General features: G+C 42.4%; 1 protein-coding gene across 4 annotated transcripts in view; it reads left to right on the plus strand.

The window, feature by feature from the left end:
* LOC112230446 (serine/threonine-protein kinase MARK1) overlaps positions 1 to 17423 on the plus strand; it is a 96652-nt gene that overhangs the window by 59261 nt on the left and 19968 nt on the right. For all 4 annotated transcript variants that reach the window (XM_024396765.2, XM_024396766.2, XM_024396767.2 and 1 more), the window contains 5 exons: positions 5473 to 5521; positions 9645 to 9710; positions 10183 to 10253; positions 12389 to 12445; positions 12670 to 12906. In XM_024396765.2, the coding sequence (XP_024252533.1) occupies positions 5473 to 5521; positions 9645 to 9710; positions 10183 to 10253; positions 12389 to 12445; positions 12670 to 12906 (480 nt within the window). The remainder of the gene's footprint in view (positions 1 to 5472; positions 5522 to 9644; positions 9711 to 10182; positions 10254 to 12388; positions 12446 to 12669; positions 12907 to 17423) is intronic.

Raw genomic sequence — 17423 nt, forward strand, 5'->3', positions numbered from 1 at the left:
TTTACATTAGGCCTATATGAGATGTGCTGCAAAGGTAGTTTACATTAGGCCTATATGAGATGTGCTGCAAAGGTAGTTTACATTAGGCCTATATGAGATGTGCTGCAAAGGTAGTTTACATTAGGCCTATATGAGATGTGCTGCAAAGGTAGTTTACATTAGGCCTATATGAGATGTGCTGCAAAGGTAGTTTACATTAGGCCTATATGAGATGTGCTGCAAAGGTAGTTTACATTAGGCCTATATGAGATGTGCTGCAAAGGTAGTTTACATTAGGATTCATATAGGCCTATCTTTCTGGTGCTCCTTACATTCTGTTTGGTGCCCAACTTTTTAAAGTTGGGAGCAGAGGTTATGGGTTTGTGTGTTTTGAGGGAGACCGTGTTTGAAGGAGAGAGTGTTTGTCTGTGTTAACTGAAGAGTAAATGTTTCATGCAGGGTTTTCCTCCTACTGCCACAATGACATGCAGGTCATGATGAATGTCTTTTCATTCCTCCAGCCAAATCACAGGCAAGCCTTTGCAAATATGAGCAAATCAGCGATTCTACGCTGTCTTCTATTATATAGTGTGATGTTAAATTCAATGTGTAGTTTTGAGTAGAAGTGTGAATATCGGTGACAGGTTTTTTGTGTAGCACGTGCATAATGTTTAGAAAATGTGAACAAGTGTAATGGCCATCGGATGGGGCGAACGGGATGCTAGGCCACTCAGATCTTCTCCCACTGTGGTATCGCGATGCTACTCGCGATTTGTAATGCACCGATATGACATTTTTGTCCGTTTCCCGATTGGCCATTATTTTCCTTGCCAAAAAACCAAACATTTTAGCGGCCTTTTAAGCATTCTAGTACAGTTGAATAGTTAACACATGCACGCAGCGGTCTTCGGCACTGCATCTCAGTGCAAGAGGCGTCACTACAGTCCCTGGTTCGAATCCAGGCTGTATCACATCCAGCTGTGATTGGGAGTCCCATAGGGCTGCGCACAATTGGCCCAGTGTCGTCTGGCCGTCATTGGAAATAAGAATTTGTGCTTAACTGACTTGCCTAGTTAAAAACCGGTTACACACACACACCCACCCTCCACACTGACCAAAAACATATTTTGTTGACATTTACGTCCCACTACCAGTAAAACATCATCAAAACCTATTTCTTTCACTTACTTGCTGTTTCGTTGTTTCATTCTCAACCAGGATTTCTATGGAACGCCGCTTGGGTCTTTGCGTGTCAAAAAAGATACACGTCAAATAACACGACATAATCTGTTTCAGTAGCTATAGGTAGCTAGCGAACTATATAGCTAGGTGTCATCTAAAATAATCCTAATTTACAAGACCGTTCTTATTTGATTAATGGTGGTCGGACCCATCTGTGATGCTTGCCTCAATAAGGATTAGCCACAGTAGTGGACTTTGCGGTTAGCTTGCAAAATAAAAGTATGGCATAATTACACTATTTCTATAGATTTGCATCACTGTCAATTACTTTTAATTTGAAGGCAAACCGCAAATTCCACTTGTGCCTAATCTTTATTGTGGCTAGCTTCACAACACGGTCCGGTCGAGCCTCACTAGCCAGATGAAGCTAGCTGGTTGCTTATAACAGAAGCTTTGGGCAACAGGGTTAATTAGCTGGCTAGTTATTTGTTTTCATGAACTGAAGTGCAATTTCAATAGGCAAACAACAATACTTACTCAACAAAGATTCCTAAGAATAATGAAAATGACTGCAGTCTCTACTGGTTATTGTTTGCAGGCTGGTTGTATTGTTGCTAGCTAGGTACCAAGCTAAAGCTAGCTACCCCAAAAGTTGCGGTCAAACAAATTATGCTTTATTACTAATGTGGTATTGTAAACGCATCGTTCGTGGCTGGTGTTTGCTGACTTTTTTTTTTTTTTTTACAGCTTTGACAGTGCTACTGTATCTTTTGACACGCAAAGACTCACACGGTGTTCCATAGTATGTTCTGTATGTCGTGAAGCTAATAGCAGTGACGCTATTACTGTGTAACTCCGGTAGGGCAACATCTGAAAAATAGCACACTTGGTAGTGTGTACCGGTGCTTGACCAGTCGGCGAAAGCAAACATCACCCACGACAGAACGGTTGATTGTCAAGGGCAATGAATTCCATTATCTTGGCTTTAATGCATTTCACCTTTGAGTTGTCTCGCTGAAACGTTCTTACTCTTTCAAATGACTGCTCGGCTTGTTGATTCCTCGTTCCACACAGCAGACATTGTGTGGGCTAGGTTAGGAATGATGTGTAGCACGTGTAGCGGAAAATTTTACGTGCCGTTATTACGTCATGTACCTCAATCAAATACCTCAATCTTACATCCGCTGATATCTCGAAGTGCTGTACAGAAACCCAGCCTAAACCCCCAAACAGCAAGCAATGCTGTGCGGTGGCTAGGAAAAACTCCCTAGAAAGGCCAGAACCTAGGAAGAAACCTAGAGAGGAACCAGGCTATGAGAGGTGGCCAGTCCTCTTCTGACTGTGCTGGGTGGAGATTATAACAGAACATGGCCAATCTGTTCAAATGTTCATAGATGACCAGCAGGGTCAAATAACAATAATCACAGTGGTTGTTGAGGGTGCAACAGGTCAGCACCTCAGGAGTAAATTGCTTTTCATAGCCGATCATTCAGAGTATCTCTACCGCTCCTGCTGTCTCTAGAGAGTTGAAAACAGCAGGTCTGGGACAGGGAGCACATCCGGTGAACAGGTCAGGGTTCCATAGCCGCAGGCAGAACAGTTGAATCTGGAGCAGCAGCACAGCCAGGTGGACTGGACAGCAAGGAGTCATCAGGCCAGGTAGTCCTGAGGTCCTCCGAGAGAGAGGAAAGAGCGAGCGAAAGAGAGAATTTAGAGAGAGCATACTTAAATTCACACGGGATAAGACATGAGAAATACTCCAGATATAACAGACTGACCCTAGCCCCCTGACACAAACTACTGAGGCATACATACTGGAGGCTGAGACAGGAGGGGTCAGGAGACACTGTGGCCCCATCCGACGATACCCCCGGACAGGGCCAGACAGGCAGGATATAACCCCACCCACATTGCCAAAGCACAGCCCCCACACCACTAGAGGGATATCTTCAACCACCAACTTACCATCCTGAGACGAGGCCGAGTATAGCCCACAAAGCTCTCCACCACGGCACAACCCAAGTGGTTATATACGTTAAATAGGAATGCACAGTAGCTTTGACATCGGTTTTTAACATCGCATCAGCAGATTCCGATATGTTCACCGATATATCGATATTCCCCCTCAGGAGACTGAAAAGATTTGGCATGGGTCCTCAGATCCTCAAAAGGTATGGTAACTGCTCGGCCTCCGACTGCAAGGCACTACAGAGTGTAGTGCGTACGGCCCAGTACATCACTGGGGCCAAGCTTCCTGCCATCCAGGGCCTCCACACCAGGCGGTGTCAGGGGAAGGCCCTAAAAATGGTCAAATATCTAGCCACCCTAGTCATAGACTGTTCTCTCTGCTACCGCACGGTAAGCGGTACCGGAGCGCTAAGTCTAGGTGAGGCTTCTAAGAGGCTTCTAAACAGCTTCTACCCCCAAGCCATAAGACTCCCGAACATCTAATCAAACCCAGACTATTTACATTGCCCCCCCCCTCCCCTTCTTTTACGCTGCTGTATATAGTCTCGCTATTGTTATTTTACTGCTGCTCTTTAATTACTTGTTACTTTTATTCTTATCTGTATTTTTTGTTTTTACTGCATTGTTGGTTAGGGGCTCGTAAGTAAGCATTTCACTATCTGTTGTATTCTGGGCATGTGACCTAATCAAATTTGATTTTATTTATCGTGATACTTGACTTGGTGTTTTGTTTTGTTAGCAAAATGTTGGTAACTTGACCACTACAAACAATGTGTCAGGGTACTGGTCCTCGTTCGCCCTCTGGGAGAGGAGGGAGTCGGGAGGAGCGGACAGGCAGCCAACACATGTTACAGCACCCTGTCACCGCTTGACAGAGGCTGCCTAATCACACGGGTAACGGTGCGCCACAGGGACTGTTGCCGCGCGGACCCCATTAGCCCTTATGGAAGTCTGTCAAGCACACACAGTAAGCGCACGCACACTATTAATTCACTCACTCACTTTAACACACACACAGTACACCCACACTCGGATACAAAGCCTGTCGTCCATCTATGAAGCAGTGACTAATTCGCTGCACACATGAGCAGTCAAAGATGAAAATGCCTAATGTTCTACTCCACTTCAGCAGGCATGTCAATCATCTCTCCAGCTCTCTTTAAAGCCAGTATTCTAGTTACACTTCTGGAAAATGTCTGTGGACTTGTTGGGTAACATTCAGCTATCGTTCTGTTGTTGTTGGAATAAAAGGGGCAGTCCAGAGGTTCGACAATTAGGTGTCACAGCAGCTGCCCAGCAATGGTATTGACTGTCTGGTATAGTACATGTCCGGAGGTGTGCAGTTTAATCTCATTGAATGGTAATAGCCAGAATGCAGCATCAGTATAATTAGTGATGTACACTAATTACATAAGTTACTCGTGTAATTAGTGATGTACACCCTAAACCAGGGTCTTGATCCTAGACAGAAGTTTGATTTAAACTGTTACAGTATCCTATACTGTAGGATACAGTATATTTAGTGATGTACACTAATTACTTGTGTAATTTGTGATGTACACCCTAAACCAGGGATCATCAACTAGATTCAGCCGCAGGCCGATCTTTTCTTGAGAGGATGGTCAGGGGGCCGGAACATAATTACAAATCATTTGTACACTGCAAATTGACTGCAAGAAGCCCAAACAGATATATAAATCATTTCAAACCTTGCTTGCATTTGCATACGATCACATATGCAGTATCTCTCTAATATGTGTGGGAACAATTTTCCAAAATTAAAATCACTTAGAACTGATTTGCTGGTGTTGTTTTTTGTCTTTTGTGTCCATCAATAATAACTTGTGTGGCCAAATAAAATTCACCCGCGGCCCAAATTCTGCCGGCGAGACGCAAGTTGGGGAACTCTGCCCCAAACTATTTATAACGGATGTTTAATCTTGGTGTTGTACCCTGAAATGCTCATGTTGTTCATCTGAAACATCTGTTCAATGCAGCTGCATTGTCATCCAAAAAACACTGATGCAACTGCTCAATGATCTGAATGTGGCCCTGTTGTGTTGGGCTTTTTTAAACACCAGTGAAGCTCTTGAACACTCACAGTACCAACAGTTATCATCAGGAGATGACAATCATATGCTCCAGTCATTCCAGTCAAGATACAAATCCAACTTCTGTGCAAGAAGACAAAGTATTATCTTATTTCACTTTCAAAACTGATTTTGTTCTTGGTTATTTTGTTTCCTTGATTTCCGTGATGAAAATGACGAATGATCCCTGGCAGTGAGTTTGATTGCAGGAGATTATGATTGTAGTTGGCATTTTTCTCTCTTCTTTTCACAGCTCTTTCGTGAAGTCAGGATCATGAAGATCTTGAATCACCCCAATATAGGTAAGACCAACCAACACATCTATTCTATCATCACAATGCAAGTTATTTTCAAAAGCAATGCAAGTGTGAAGCGAGATTGTACCGTATTAATACTAACACTACCATATTAATACCACTTCGCACGACTTCTTTCAAACCTATTGTACAACATCCAATTCATTTGTATCCATTTCTTTCCATACTCTGTGACGTGGACAGTTTTGAGAACAGAGCTATCAAAAAAACAAATGAAATATCACCCAAAGACTCCATTTTTTAAATTTAACTAGGCAAACAAATTCTTATTTACAATGACTGCCTACCCCGGCTAAACCCTAACCTGGGCCTGTTGTGCTCCGCCCCATGGGACTCTCGATCACGGCCGGTTGTGATACAGCCCGGAATCGAACCAGGGTGTGTAGTGACACCTCAAGCACTGAGATGCAGTGACATAGACCACTGCGCCAGCTTGGGAGACTTGGCCTAGGATAAGAACATGTATGCGTTGTCTTCCTATTAATGTCTTTATGCTACTTCTTGTCCAGAGCAAAACATTTGCCTCTATCAATGGGACTTGCCAGGCTAGATAAAGGATACATCAAATAAAAAGAATGACAAACTAATAACAAGAGAACTTGATGGAAAGCGATGCGGCATTCCAGGATGTGGCTGTGCAGTGACAACTAGGGAAAAGGGAGCCGGCAGTCTTTATTAGTTGAAAACAAATCATACCGGATCCCATTCCGGTTGACTTTGAGATGCTCCTTTTCTGGGCCGGCCCATTCCGGCTAGCCAGCGGGTGGTCGGAAGTACTCCCATAAAACGTATTTTGGACTGGGGGATGGCTTCATTAAGACCCTGGGCCTGGGAATGATTACACAATACACACGCACACACACTTCAAGGCAAGGGCAGAGATTTATCTGAAGGTAACCAGTGTCACTTAAAAAACCCAGACTCGCCAAGTTGCTTTTTACAACCCATTATTCACCAACAGATACAATTTCTTTCAGCCATAACTGGCATGTACTGTCTTTCTGTTTTTGGGTTATGTTTCCAATCATGGTAATGTCGGCAGTACCTTTTTATTGTTGTTCAGTTTAGGCTGATGAATCCCATTTTTAGAACTAATCCAAATCTAACGCATCTGACCTCCTGACCTGATGGGAACAGGTTGAAGCAGTTGTTGAGTGGTACCCTGAGCGCCAGTCTGTTTTAGCGATCATGCCAGCTCTTTGTCACGCATTATGTCAAACATGTTTAGCTTGACAATGACAGCTATGTAGTTGCTAAGAGCACAAACAGATCTGGGACCAGGCTAGATGAGTGGATGGGCAGGGCTGGCAATTATTAGGGTGGCTTTGCTCTCGATAGCTTGCTTATTGTTTTAGGTGGGATAGTTTAGGGTGGGTTGTGCAGGCAGTCGCTGATATTGAATCTTAGAGGCCATCTTCTGCCATTGTGGCCTTGAGCAGGGCACTTAGGTTCTAAACTGCTCCTGGGATGTGCATATGGGGTTTTGAGGAATTTGAATAAAGGAGACAAATCTGTTTCCTTAAGACAATGGACAATTAAGTAATCATCATTATATTTTAATAGTCAGGTCAATTTGACTTGAGTCCAACCCTGATCAAACCTTCAGTCTCTTACTACCTTTCTCTTTTCCCGTTCTATGCCCAAAGTAATGAAATGAGTGTGACAGGAAGGGGGTCATTTCATTCCTTTACTTGTTGAAACAGACTCAGCGTGCTGGTCTCCACTAGAGGTCGACCGATTAATTAGGGCCAATTTTCAAGTTTTCATAACAATCGGTAATCTGCATTTTTTGGACGCCGTTTACATTGCACTCCACGAGGAGACTGAGTGGCAGGCTGACTTCCTGTTATGCGAGTGCAGCAAGAAGCCAAGGTAAGGTGCTAGCTAGCATTAAACTTATCTTGTAAAAAAAACAATCAATCTTAACATAATCACTAGTTAACTACACATTGTTGATGATATTACTAGTTGATCTAGCTTGTTCTGCGTTGCATAATATCGACGCGGTGCTTGTTAATTTTTCATCGAATCACAGCCTACTTCGCCAAACGGGGGGTGATTTAACAAGCACATTCGCAAAACAAACACTTTTGTTGCACCAATGTGTACCTAAACATCAATGCCTTTCTTTAAAATCAATACACAAGTATATATTTTTAAACCTGCATGTTTAGTTAATATTGCCTGCTAACATTATTTTCTTTTAACTAGGGAAATTGTGTCACTTCTCTTGCGTTCAGTGAAAGCAGAGTCCGGGTATGTGCAACAGTTTGGGCCGCCTGGCTCGTTGAAAACTGTGTGAAGTTTTCTTCCTAACAAAGACCGTAATTAATTTGAATTGTACATAATTATGACATAACATTGAAGGTTGTGCAATGTAACAGCAATATTTAGACTTAGGGATGCCGCCCGTTAGTTAAATACAGAACGGTTCTGTATTTCACTGAAAAAATAAATGTTTTATTTTTGAAATGATAGTTTCCAGATTTGACCATATTAATGACCTAAGGCTTGTATTTCTGTGTGTTATGTTATAATTAAGTCTATGATTTGATAGAGTAGTCTGATTGAGCAGTGGTAGGCAGCAGCAGGCTTGTAATCATTCATTCAAACAGCACTTTCGTACATTTGCCAGCAGCTCTTCAAGCGTTAAGCTGTTTATGACTTCAAGCCTATCAACTCCCGAGATTAGGCTGGCGTAACCGATGTGAAATGGCTAGCTAGTTAGCGGGGTGCGCGCTAATAGCTTTTCGATCGGTGACGTCACTCGCCCTGAGACCTTGAAGTAGTTGTTCCCTTTGCTCTGCAAGGGCCGCGGCTTTTGTGGAGCGATGGGTAACGATGCTTCGAGGGTGGTTGTTGTCGTTGTGTTCCTGGTTCGAGCCCAGGGAGGAGCGAGGAGAGGGACGGAAGCTATACTGTTACACTGGCAATACTATAGTGCCTATAAGAACATCAAATAGTCAAAGGTATATGAAATACAAATGGTATAGAGAGAAATAGTCCTATAATTCCTATAATAACTACAACCTAAAACTTCTTACCTGGGAATTTTGAAGACTCATTTTAAAAGGAACCACCAGCTTTCATATGTTCTGCGCAAGGAACTTAATTAAACGTTAGCTTTTTTACATGGCACATATTGCACTTTTACTTCCTTCTCCAACACTTTGTTTTTGCATTATTTAAACCAAATGGAACATGTTTCATTATTTCATTAAAATGTATTTGTCTGTGGCATGTGTTTAAGTCAAAAGCATCCGCACACACACATCATACCCCCCACATGTGTGTGCGCGTGTTTGAAAGAGCCTTTATGCATCCAGAGCAATGAGAAATGAATCACTTTCTTTGTACAAATCATGGCTTTGTTTTTTTTCATATACACAAAGAGCTTATTTCTCTCATGTTGTGCGCAAATTTGTTTACATCCCTGTTAGTGAGCATTTCTCCTTTGCCTCTGTGGCATATCAAGAAGCTGATTAAACAGCGTGATCATTACACAGGTGCACCTTGTGCTGGGGACAATAAAAGGCCACTTTAAAATGTATAGTTTTGTTACACAATACCACAGATGTCTCAAGTTTTGAGGGAGCGTGCAATTGGCATGCTGACTGCAGGAATGTCCACCAGAGCTGTTGCCAGAGAATTTAATGTTAATTTCTCTACCATAAGCCACCTCCAATATCGTTTTAGAGGCCACGTGTAACCACGCCAGTCCAGTACCTCCACATACAGCTTCTTCACCTGCAGGAGTATTTCTGTCTGTAATAAAGCCCTTTTGTTATAAAAACACATTCTGATTGGCTGGTTCTGGCTCCCCAGTGGGTGGGACCTATGCCCTCCAAGGCCAACCCATGGCTGAGTGTGTGCATCCCTGCCAAGTCATGTGAGATCCATAGATAAAGGCCTAATTCGTTCATTTAAATTGACTGATTACCTTATATGAACTGTAACTCAGTAAAATCTTTGAAATTGTTGCATGTTGCGTTTATATTTTTGTTCGGTATAGATGCACCCTTTTTGTCTGTCAGCTAGTAGTTGACAGGATGTGTTGTCCTCAATGGCTGTCTTCACTCATCCACTATTTCTCTCCTTTTCTCTCCAGTTAAATTGTTTGAAGTCATTGAGACTGAGAAGACACTTTATTTAATAATGGAGTACGCCAGTGGTGGTGAGTATGAACAAAATAATGATTGAATCTAAAATGACTGTCTTAACTATAATGCTTCACCCCCATGCACAGTATTTTATTGGGCAAGTGATACATGTTTTAACCATGATTGTCTTTTCCCGGTTCAGTAAGCACACATTCTCTTTCTTTTGAGACATTTGTATATTTTGTCTGCACCTTAAAGAGTAACTGTACTAGCACATTGGCAGACAACTCCCAGGTATTGGAGAGCCGCATTGTGTGCAGGCTTTTATTCTACATCAGCTAAGACGCCAAATTATTCATATTATTCTGGTACAAACTGAAGATTGTAATTAGCTGATGACTTGAATCAGGTGTGTTAGAGATGGCCTGGAACAAAAGCCTGCACACCTGCGGCTCCAGGACTGGAGCTGCCAAAGCTTTTTGGTTTGCAGTAGATGTTTCCTCCCTCACTCCAGACCTCGCTCTTTCTTTCTCTCGACCTGTCCAGGTGAGGTATTTGACTACTTAGTTGCACATGGAAGGATGAAGGAAAAGGAGGCTCGGGCCAAGTTTCGCCAGGTGAGTGACTGCTAACACTCAGTCACACACAACTGCAGACTCACATGGACACGGACACACTCCAGCAAGCAAACACACACTTACACACAGAGTATAGCGATACAAGCGCGTGCGTGCGCACACACACTGCTGAAAACCACTGTGTGAAGAGGTGCAGTGATGTCACCAGACATATCCTCTGTCATCCAGTGGAGAGGGAGGAAAGAAAGGCACTGCAGGAGACGGGTCCGTGCTCTGAATAAATATATGAGCTAATGACCTCCTGGGAACAGACAGTGCGTGTATGACTGCATTTATGTTCCATGTTCTACAGGAAAAGGGGGGATACCTAGTCAGTTGTACAACTGAATGCCTTCAACTGAAATGCATCTTCCACATTTAAGCCAACCCCTCTGAATCAGAGAGGTGCAGGGGGCTACCTTAATCGGCATCCACGTCATCGACGCCGGCTGTCTATTAGGGTGTGTGTCATGCCACTGAGTCCTACAGGCGAGGTTGGGCATGTCTCTTACAGTTTGTGTGTATTCTACAAGCCAGGCAGTGTGTGAGTTGATTACATCTCAGTAAAGTGTGTGTGTCTGCGAGCGTGTGTGTGTGTGCTCATGAAATTCCCATATCTGTTACTCAGCACAAACAGACCTCATGCTGATTCACCAAGCAGAAACACAGAACATCATTAGAAGTACTTTATTACTCCCCTAGTGTACTTCTCTGTCAACCCATACTGTGTTTTGGCATCGCAGCATCCTTGCATGACTAAGTGAAAATTTGACTTAAGCGGATTCCCCTTAAGTATATAAGGTTAGTCAATGGCCCCGTCTAGAAACAAGGGACTAGGCCTTTCCTCTAGACTCTAGTGGTAGTCCTTAAGCATAGCAGAATCCTTTTATGAAGTGTCTCTCCCAAGTATATAAGGTTTGTGTTGGTCAATGGCCCTGTCCAGAAACAACCCCTAGCCCTATCCACTACCCACCACATTTGTAGATCTGAAGCAATTGGATAGGGTGTAAGGAACATGGCAAAAAATTCAGAGCGCAAGGTCAATCTATTACTATATTGCTGACCCCTATCCAGTCCTTTCAGATCTACCTAGGAGTCAATATAGAATTGCACAAAAAGTCTAAACTGTTCATTTGAATTGGTGCAAATGTCTAACCTTTTCTTTGCATCCTTCCTTTACCTCTCCTTTGAGCTAACTGTAAGGTGACCAGATGTCCCCAATTCCCGGGACAGTCCCCGATTCTGGTGACATGTCCCTGGAAATGTCCCCGATTAGCCCTCAAAGAAAAAACCAACTCAGAAGTTAAAATGAGTCTGATATTTAAATAATCAAACACTGTATCCAATCAGATTTGCATGTAAAAATGCTGTCTTTCACTGTACCCAACTCATTTACCTTTTTATCTTAATATTTATCAGTGATAACCTATATTGTAACCACCGCATGAACGACCGTACCTCCAACAGCATAGCTACCAAACTTGGGTGATAGGCTACGATTAAGAACTGTAGAGGGGTAATCCATTTTTCGCGCAGCTAAAATCTGCTCACCTAAGCTAGCAGATCAGTTCCCATATTATGTGTCTCAGAATAGGACTGCTGTTCAAGGATCTGCTTTTTTGGATCGTTATGAGATAATATGGACCGAGGGGACCTGATCCTAGGTCAGCATTCCTACTCTGGACATACTTTATGAATTCGGCCCTGGAAAATATGTGTTGTCCTATCCAGTCTTGTCAGAATTGATGTAGCGTTAGCATACCTCGAGGGAGGAAGGATGACTTATCTATGTAGCATTCAAACAGAGTACCCTATCTCTGACTGATGAGAGATTTGATTAGCCTTATTGCAAGGAGGCTAATGCAATCCAACCTCTAGGAATGGGGACTAATTAATTTGTAGCGTAGCATAGCTTAGCGGCTAATGTTGACTAGCTGTAGAGATTCATTAGCCGTCAGTAAAGCGATTGCGTAGCAGCTAAATCTACCATTGAGATTTGTTAGCTTAGCTTGGTAATTTGTTGATTTAGTTAAATCAAGTGTGTTAATGCTGGGGTAGAAATGTACAGCCTGAGAGACCCCCTAGGAATGGATTGGGGAAAAATTGTCCCCCTCCAACAGAATTTTCTCTTTCAGATTGTCTCTGCAGTGCAGTATTGCCATCAGAAGAGGATCGTCCACAGGGATCTGAAGGTGAAAACCAATACCATACATGCTGCTGTAGCATTGGAACTTTACGCCATCAAGGGTCACACACACAGTGACTCACTGTCTGAGTGTGTCTGAGTAGACATTGATCGATACAGATTGAGAGACAGACACTCACTCTCTCTCTCTCGATCACTGTATATCCGTCTTTCTGTCTGCTGTGTCTCTCGTATACAAATACTCACCCTCCTCTTCCAATCTCAAATCAGGCTGAGAACCTACTCCTGGACGCAGACATGAACATCAAGATTGCAGACTTCGGCTTTAGCAACGAGTTTACCTTAGGCAGTAAGCTGGACACGTTCTGCGGCTCCCCGCCCTACGCTGCCCCAGAGCTGTTCCAGGGGAAGAAGTATGACGGGCCCGAGGTGGACGTCTGGAGCCTGGGGGTCATACTGTACACACTTGTCAGCGGCTCACTGCCCTTTGATGGACAGAATCTAAAGGTGTGTATGGTGGGGGGTGGTTGTGTGTGTGTGTGGATTTTGGGGGATATTCTGTATGGAACCTATGGGTCATAATGTTATAGGTATTGGTTGAAGCTCAGTGTTAAATTCCAATATGACACCAATCTCGATAAAAATTCGCAAATCTACTTTATTGGAGGTACACAACACACTCCCCGCCTCTTTAGTCATGAGCATTTTTTTAACAGGGTCATTAGCAATTGAGTTATAGGAGTATTTGTTGTGCCTACCTAGCTAAAATTCTGGACGTCAGATTAAAATGAGACTATAGCATCCATAAAGTGACCCGTCTTTTAAGAAACAACGATGTGCTACCCTTTTGTAGCATTTCTGACAATGTTAACATATTTGTTTCTTTGCCCAAATGCCGAGTAATAACACTGGGTCGGTTGCTCGGCAACAACACAGCTACTTGCACCATGCTGCCAGTCATATGTGTATGCAAACAAACCTAGGCTACTGTATATAGCTAGCTATATGGTGGTATCCAAGCTGAGGTTAATTCATAAATGCAAGCAGATATTTTGGTTAGCTAGGAAGCTAACTAGCAAACATTAGCTTGCTTGTACAAAGTCCCGCAGCTGTCCTCTGAAGCCAGCTAACACTTGTCAGCTGAAAGCTAGCTAGCTAAATGACAGGCAAATAAAGGTAGCTGGCCAATGAATGTAGTTTTCATTAGGTAGGTAGGTAGCTCGCAATGTTAGACGAGAGCTAACGCTGGCTAGGTAGCTAACCAACAAGCGAGGAAAGCTAGCTATATTTAGCCAAGTAAGGTTTTTCACATAAGAAAGTCATCATGTGTTAACTGCTGATCTAGACTCTTGCGTTTAATCGGAGCACAAAAAAACATGCTCAAATAAACTAGCAAACGTCCTTGGCTGCTATGAAAGCCAATTTAACTTTAACTAGCTAAGTAACTTAAGCCACCCGAAGACTGTCACGTTGGCTAACGTTGATGGCCAGATCATTCACCACAATATATCATACTTTCTTACGCAAAATATAAGTACTGTAATTTCCGGACTATACACCGCTACTTTATTCCCACACTTTGAACCTCGCGGTTTATACAATGACGCGGCTAATTTATGGATTTTTCCCGCTTTCACAAGATTCATGCCGCCAAAAAAATGGATGAATATATTGTACCACGTTGAAATCATGGCAGGTGACACATAAAACAATAGAAACACATAAATAAGTAATGTTGGGGATAGGAAACATAATCAAAAAGGACAAATCTTATATCGGTCTGCTAATACAAGACTATTAAAGGCCCAGTGCTCTAGTTTTGTAAAAAATAAATAAATAATAATTAATTACCGTAATTTCCGGACTATAAGCCGCTACTTTATTCCCACACTGAACTTCGCGGTTTATACAATGACGCGGCTAATTTATGGATTTTTCCCACTTTCACAAGATTCATGCCGCCAAAAAACTGAGCACCATCACATAATGTGACGTAAATCGAGCGCGCTCAAACTTCCCATCATTCTGATTACGGTAGTAATTTTGTCACCCTCATCATGGCAAAGACACGGAGAAATGCATATGATGCAGCTTTCAAGTTGAAGGCGATCGATCTGGCTGTTGGAAAAGGAAATAGAGCTGCTGCATGGGAGCTTGGCCTTAATGAGTCGATGATAAGACGTTGGAAACAGCAGCGTGAGGAACTGACGCAACAAAAGCTTTCAGAGGGAAGAAAAGCAGATGGCCCAAAGTATTTGCAGCCACTCGACATCAGTGTAAATCGTGCATTTAAGGTGGCGCTCCCTTGTTCAGTGGGAGGCTTGGATGACAAGTGGGGAGAAATCCTTCACTAAAACGGGCCGCAGGCGAAGAGCATCTTATGGTCAAGTCTGCCAGTGGGTCCTGACAGCGTGGAGCATTGTCAAAAAATCCACTATCATCAACGGGTTTCGAAAGGCTGGACCGCTGCGTGTTGAAGGGGCAGAAATGAGCTCAGCGGGGTATTTGCCTCCGGATGAAAGTGATGAGAGCGACAATGAAAACGATCCAACATCGGATGAAGCAATTCTGAGGCTATTCAACTCCGACACCGAAGGAGATGACTTCAGTGGTTTCAGTGCACAGGAGGAGGAAGATAGTGACCAATGACTTTCTTGGTAGGCTACTGTTTTAATTTTTGTTACAAGCCGTGTTTCGTTAAAGCCTATATATTTTTGTTACAAGCTGTGTTTCGTTAAAGCCTATATATTTTTGTTACAAGCCGTGTTTCGTTAAAGCCTATTTTTGTTACAACGCCGTGTTTCGTTAAAGCCATTTATTTTTGTTACAAGCTGTGTTTCGTTAAAGCCTATTTATTTTTGTTACAAGCTGTGTTTCGTTAAAGCCTATTTATTTTTGTTACAAGCCGTGTTTCGTTTAAAGGCTGTGTAAAGTTAATTTGTTTCAATGTACCGGTAGGCACCTGCAGTTTATAGATATGTGCGGCTTATTTATGTACAAAATACATCTTTTTTAATAATTCAGTGGGTGTGGTTTATATTCAGGTGCGCTTAATAGTCCAGCAATTATGGTAGTTAGTTAATGTTACTTTGGGAAACTGCCAAGCTAATCACTTTCATTTGCATTGTACAGACCGAGCTACGGTAACGTTAAGACGAGGTAGCCAGATTTCAGACATGATAAACACTGCAGTTGGCTACGCTACATTTCCTCGACTAAGAACAACCAAGACCACAACACAAACTATAACAGAGAAAACGAATTGCTTCGTTAAGAAACAGTAAATTAGCTATGTTGAACCGCATATAATATATGGTTGAACCTGTAGAGAAATGCTATTTCTTATTCAGGTGACCAAACTATTGTTAATACAGGGCTACGACTCAAAGTAAAGCCTGTGGGGTCCCCTACAGGATAGCTCCCGCATTACACTAATTGCCAAAACCAGCGCACACACACATAATCTCCTTTGTAGCTGAACATTGTGTGCCCGAAGAGGATTCTACGATGACGGACAGACAACTGAGCCAATGGCGGAAGACTACAGACTACACCCCAGCTGAACCAATCCAAAGATCCGATCTTCCAGAATCAACCTACTTTCTGTTCTATATATAAGTGGTGTACTGATTGTAACGGTCTCTTTGCCTGCAGTTCCGTACAAACCAGCGGAGGAGCCGTAATTACGCTGTTCTAGATATCTTCACTCTGAATAAACTGTCGCTTGTCATACAATTTACCACCTTGTCTGAATCGATCCTTGACCGACTCGCCCGTCTACATATCTAATTTCTAACAAACCCCAAACGCACATGTACAGATAACCATCAGTTGCCCTTTCCAAGGCTAACAGTATCGCTGTTTCAAACACGTGTTGAATAAATTCCAGCTCTGGCATAAACAAACTCCCTCTCCTGGCGTCTTTACATTTATAACCCAAATGTGTGCTGACTGATCAACAGTGTCAAATGACTTTTCAGTGTGTACACAGGAAATCCAAAATCGCCATACACAAGTGAAACATAGTCGGGGCTCCACACGCTGCACCAGGTGAAAATAACAACATCAGAATCATTGCTTGGTTACGTGACTTGCTTTGTGAGAGTTTGGTCACATAGATTAGAAGCAACATACTAAATGTAAATCAAGGACACTGAAATTAGTATAATATGTTACATTTGGTATGCTTACAAAAAACAGAATCTTCCTATTTCTGAATTTAATCTCTATTTTTGGTGTAAATGGCATGTTATAGAAGGGTCCGGACACTTTTTGTTAGTGTGTGATTTGGCTTGTTTTTGAGAAATTTTCCTCAGCCGCAATTCGATTCCTCATTGCTTGTTGAGCAGTATCGGTACACAACGATGAACAAAAGCTCCAAAAATAAATTTTCTTTAAAACGGCATTGTTGGTTAAGTGCTTGTGAGTAAGCATTTCACTGTAAGGTCAACAGTTGTTGTATTCGGCGCACATGACACGCTCTCAGTATCTTTATGTAGATATTTCAGGCCAAGCGTGTCCTGTGGGCAGCACAGCTGGTAAAAGAAACATCTGGAGTCGCACAAAATGGATTATAACCTTGCAGATAAAGTTCGGAATGATACAATTTCATGTGTACAACATCCTAAAGACCTGTATCACTATACTGTAATGAAACGGCAGGGAGCAGGTCTCGAACCCTCAACCTTCTAGCCCGAAGTCCAGCGCGCATTTATAAACCCCAGGGTCGTTACAATACTGAGAGCAAGTCTGTTTCTAAAAGGACATGCCCTGATTAGGGGTCGACGGATTATGATTTTTCAACGCTGATACCGATTATTGAAGGACAAAAAAAGCCGATACCAATTAATCGGCCAATTTTTAAAATGTATTTGTAATAATGACAATTACAACAATACTGAATGAACACTTATTTTAACTTAATATAAAACATCAAAATCAATTTAGCCTCAAATAAATAATGAAACATGTTCAATTTGGTTTAAATAATGCAAAAACAAAGTGTTGGAGAAGAATGTGAAAGT

This window comes from Oncorhynchus tshawytscha, linkage group LG32, assembly GCF_018296145.1.
Source record: "Oncorhynchus tshawytscha isolate Ot180627B linkage group LG32, Otsh_v2.0, whole genome shotgun sequence".
Lineage (NCBI taxonomy): Eukaryota > Metazoa > Chordata > Actinopteri > Salmoniformes > Salmonidae > Oncorhynchus > Oncorhynchus tshawytscha.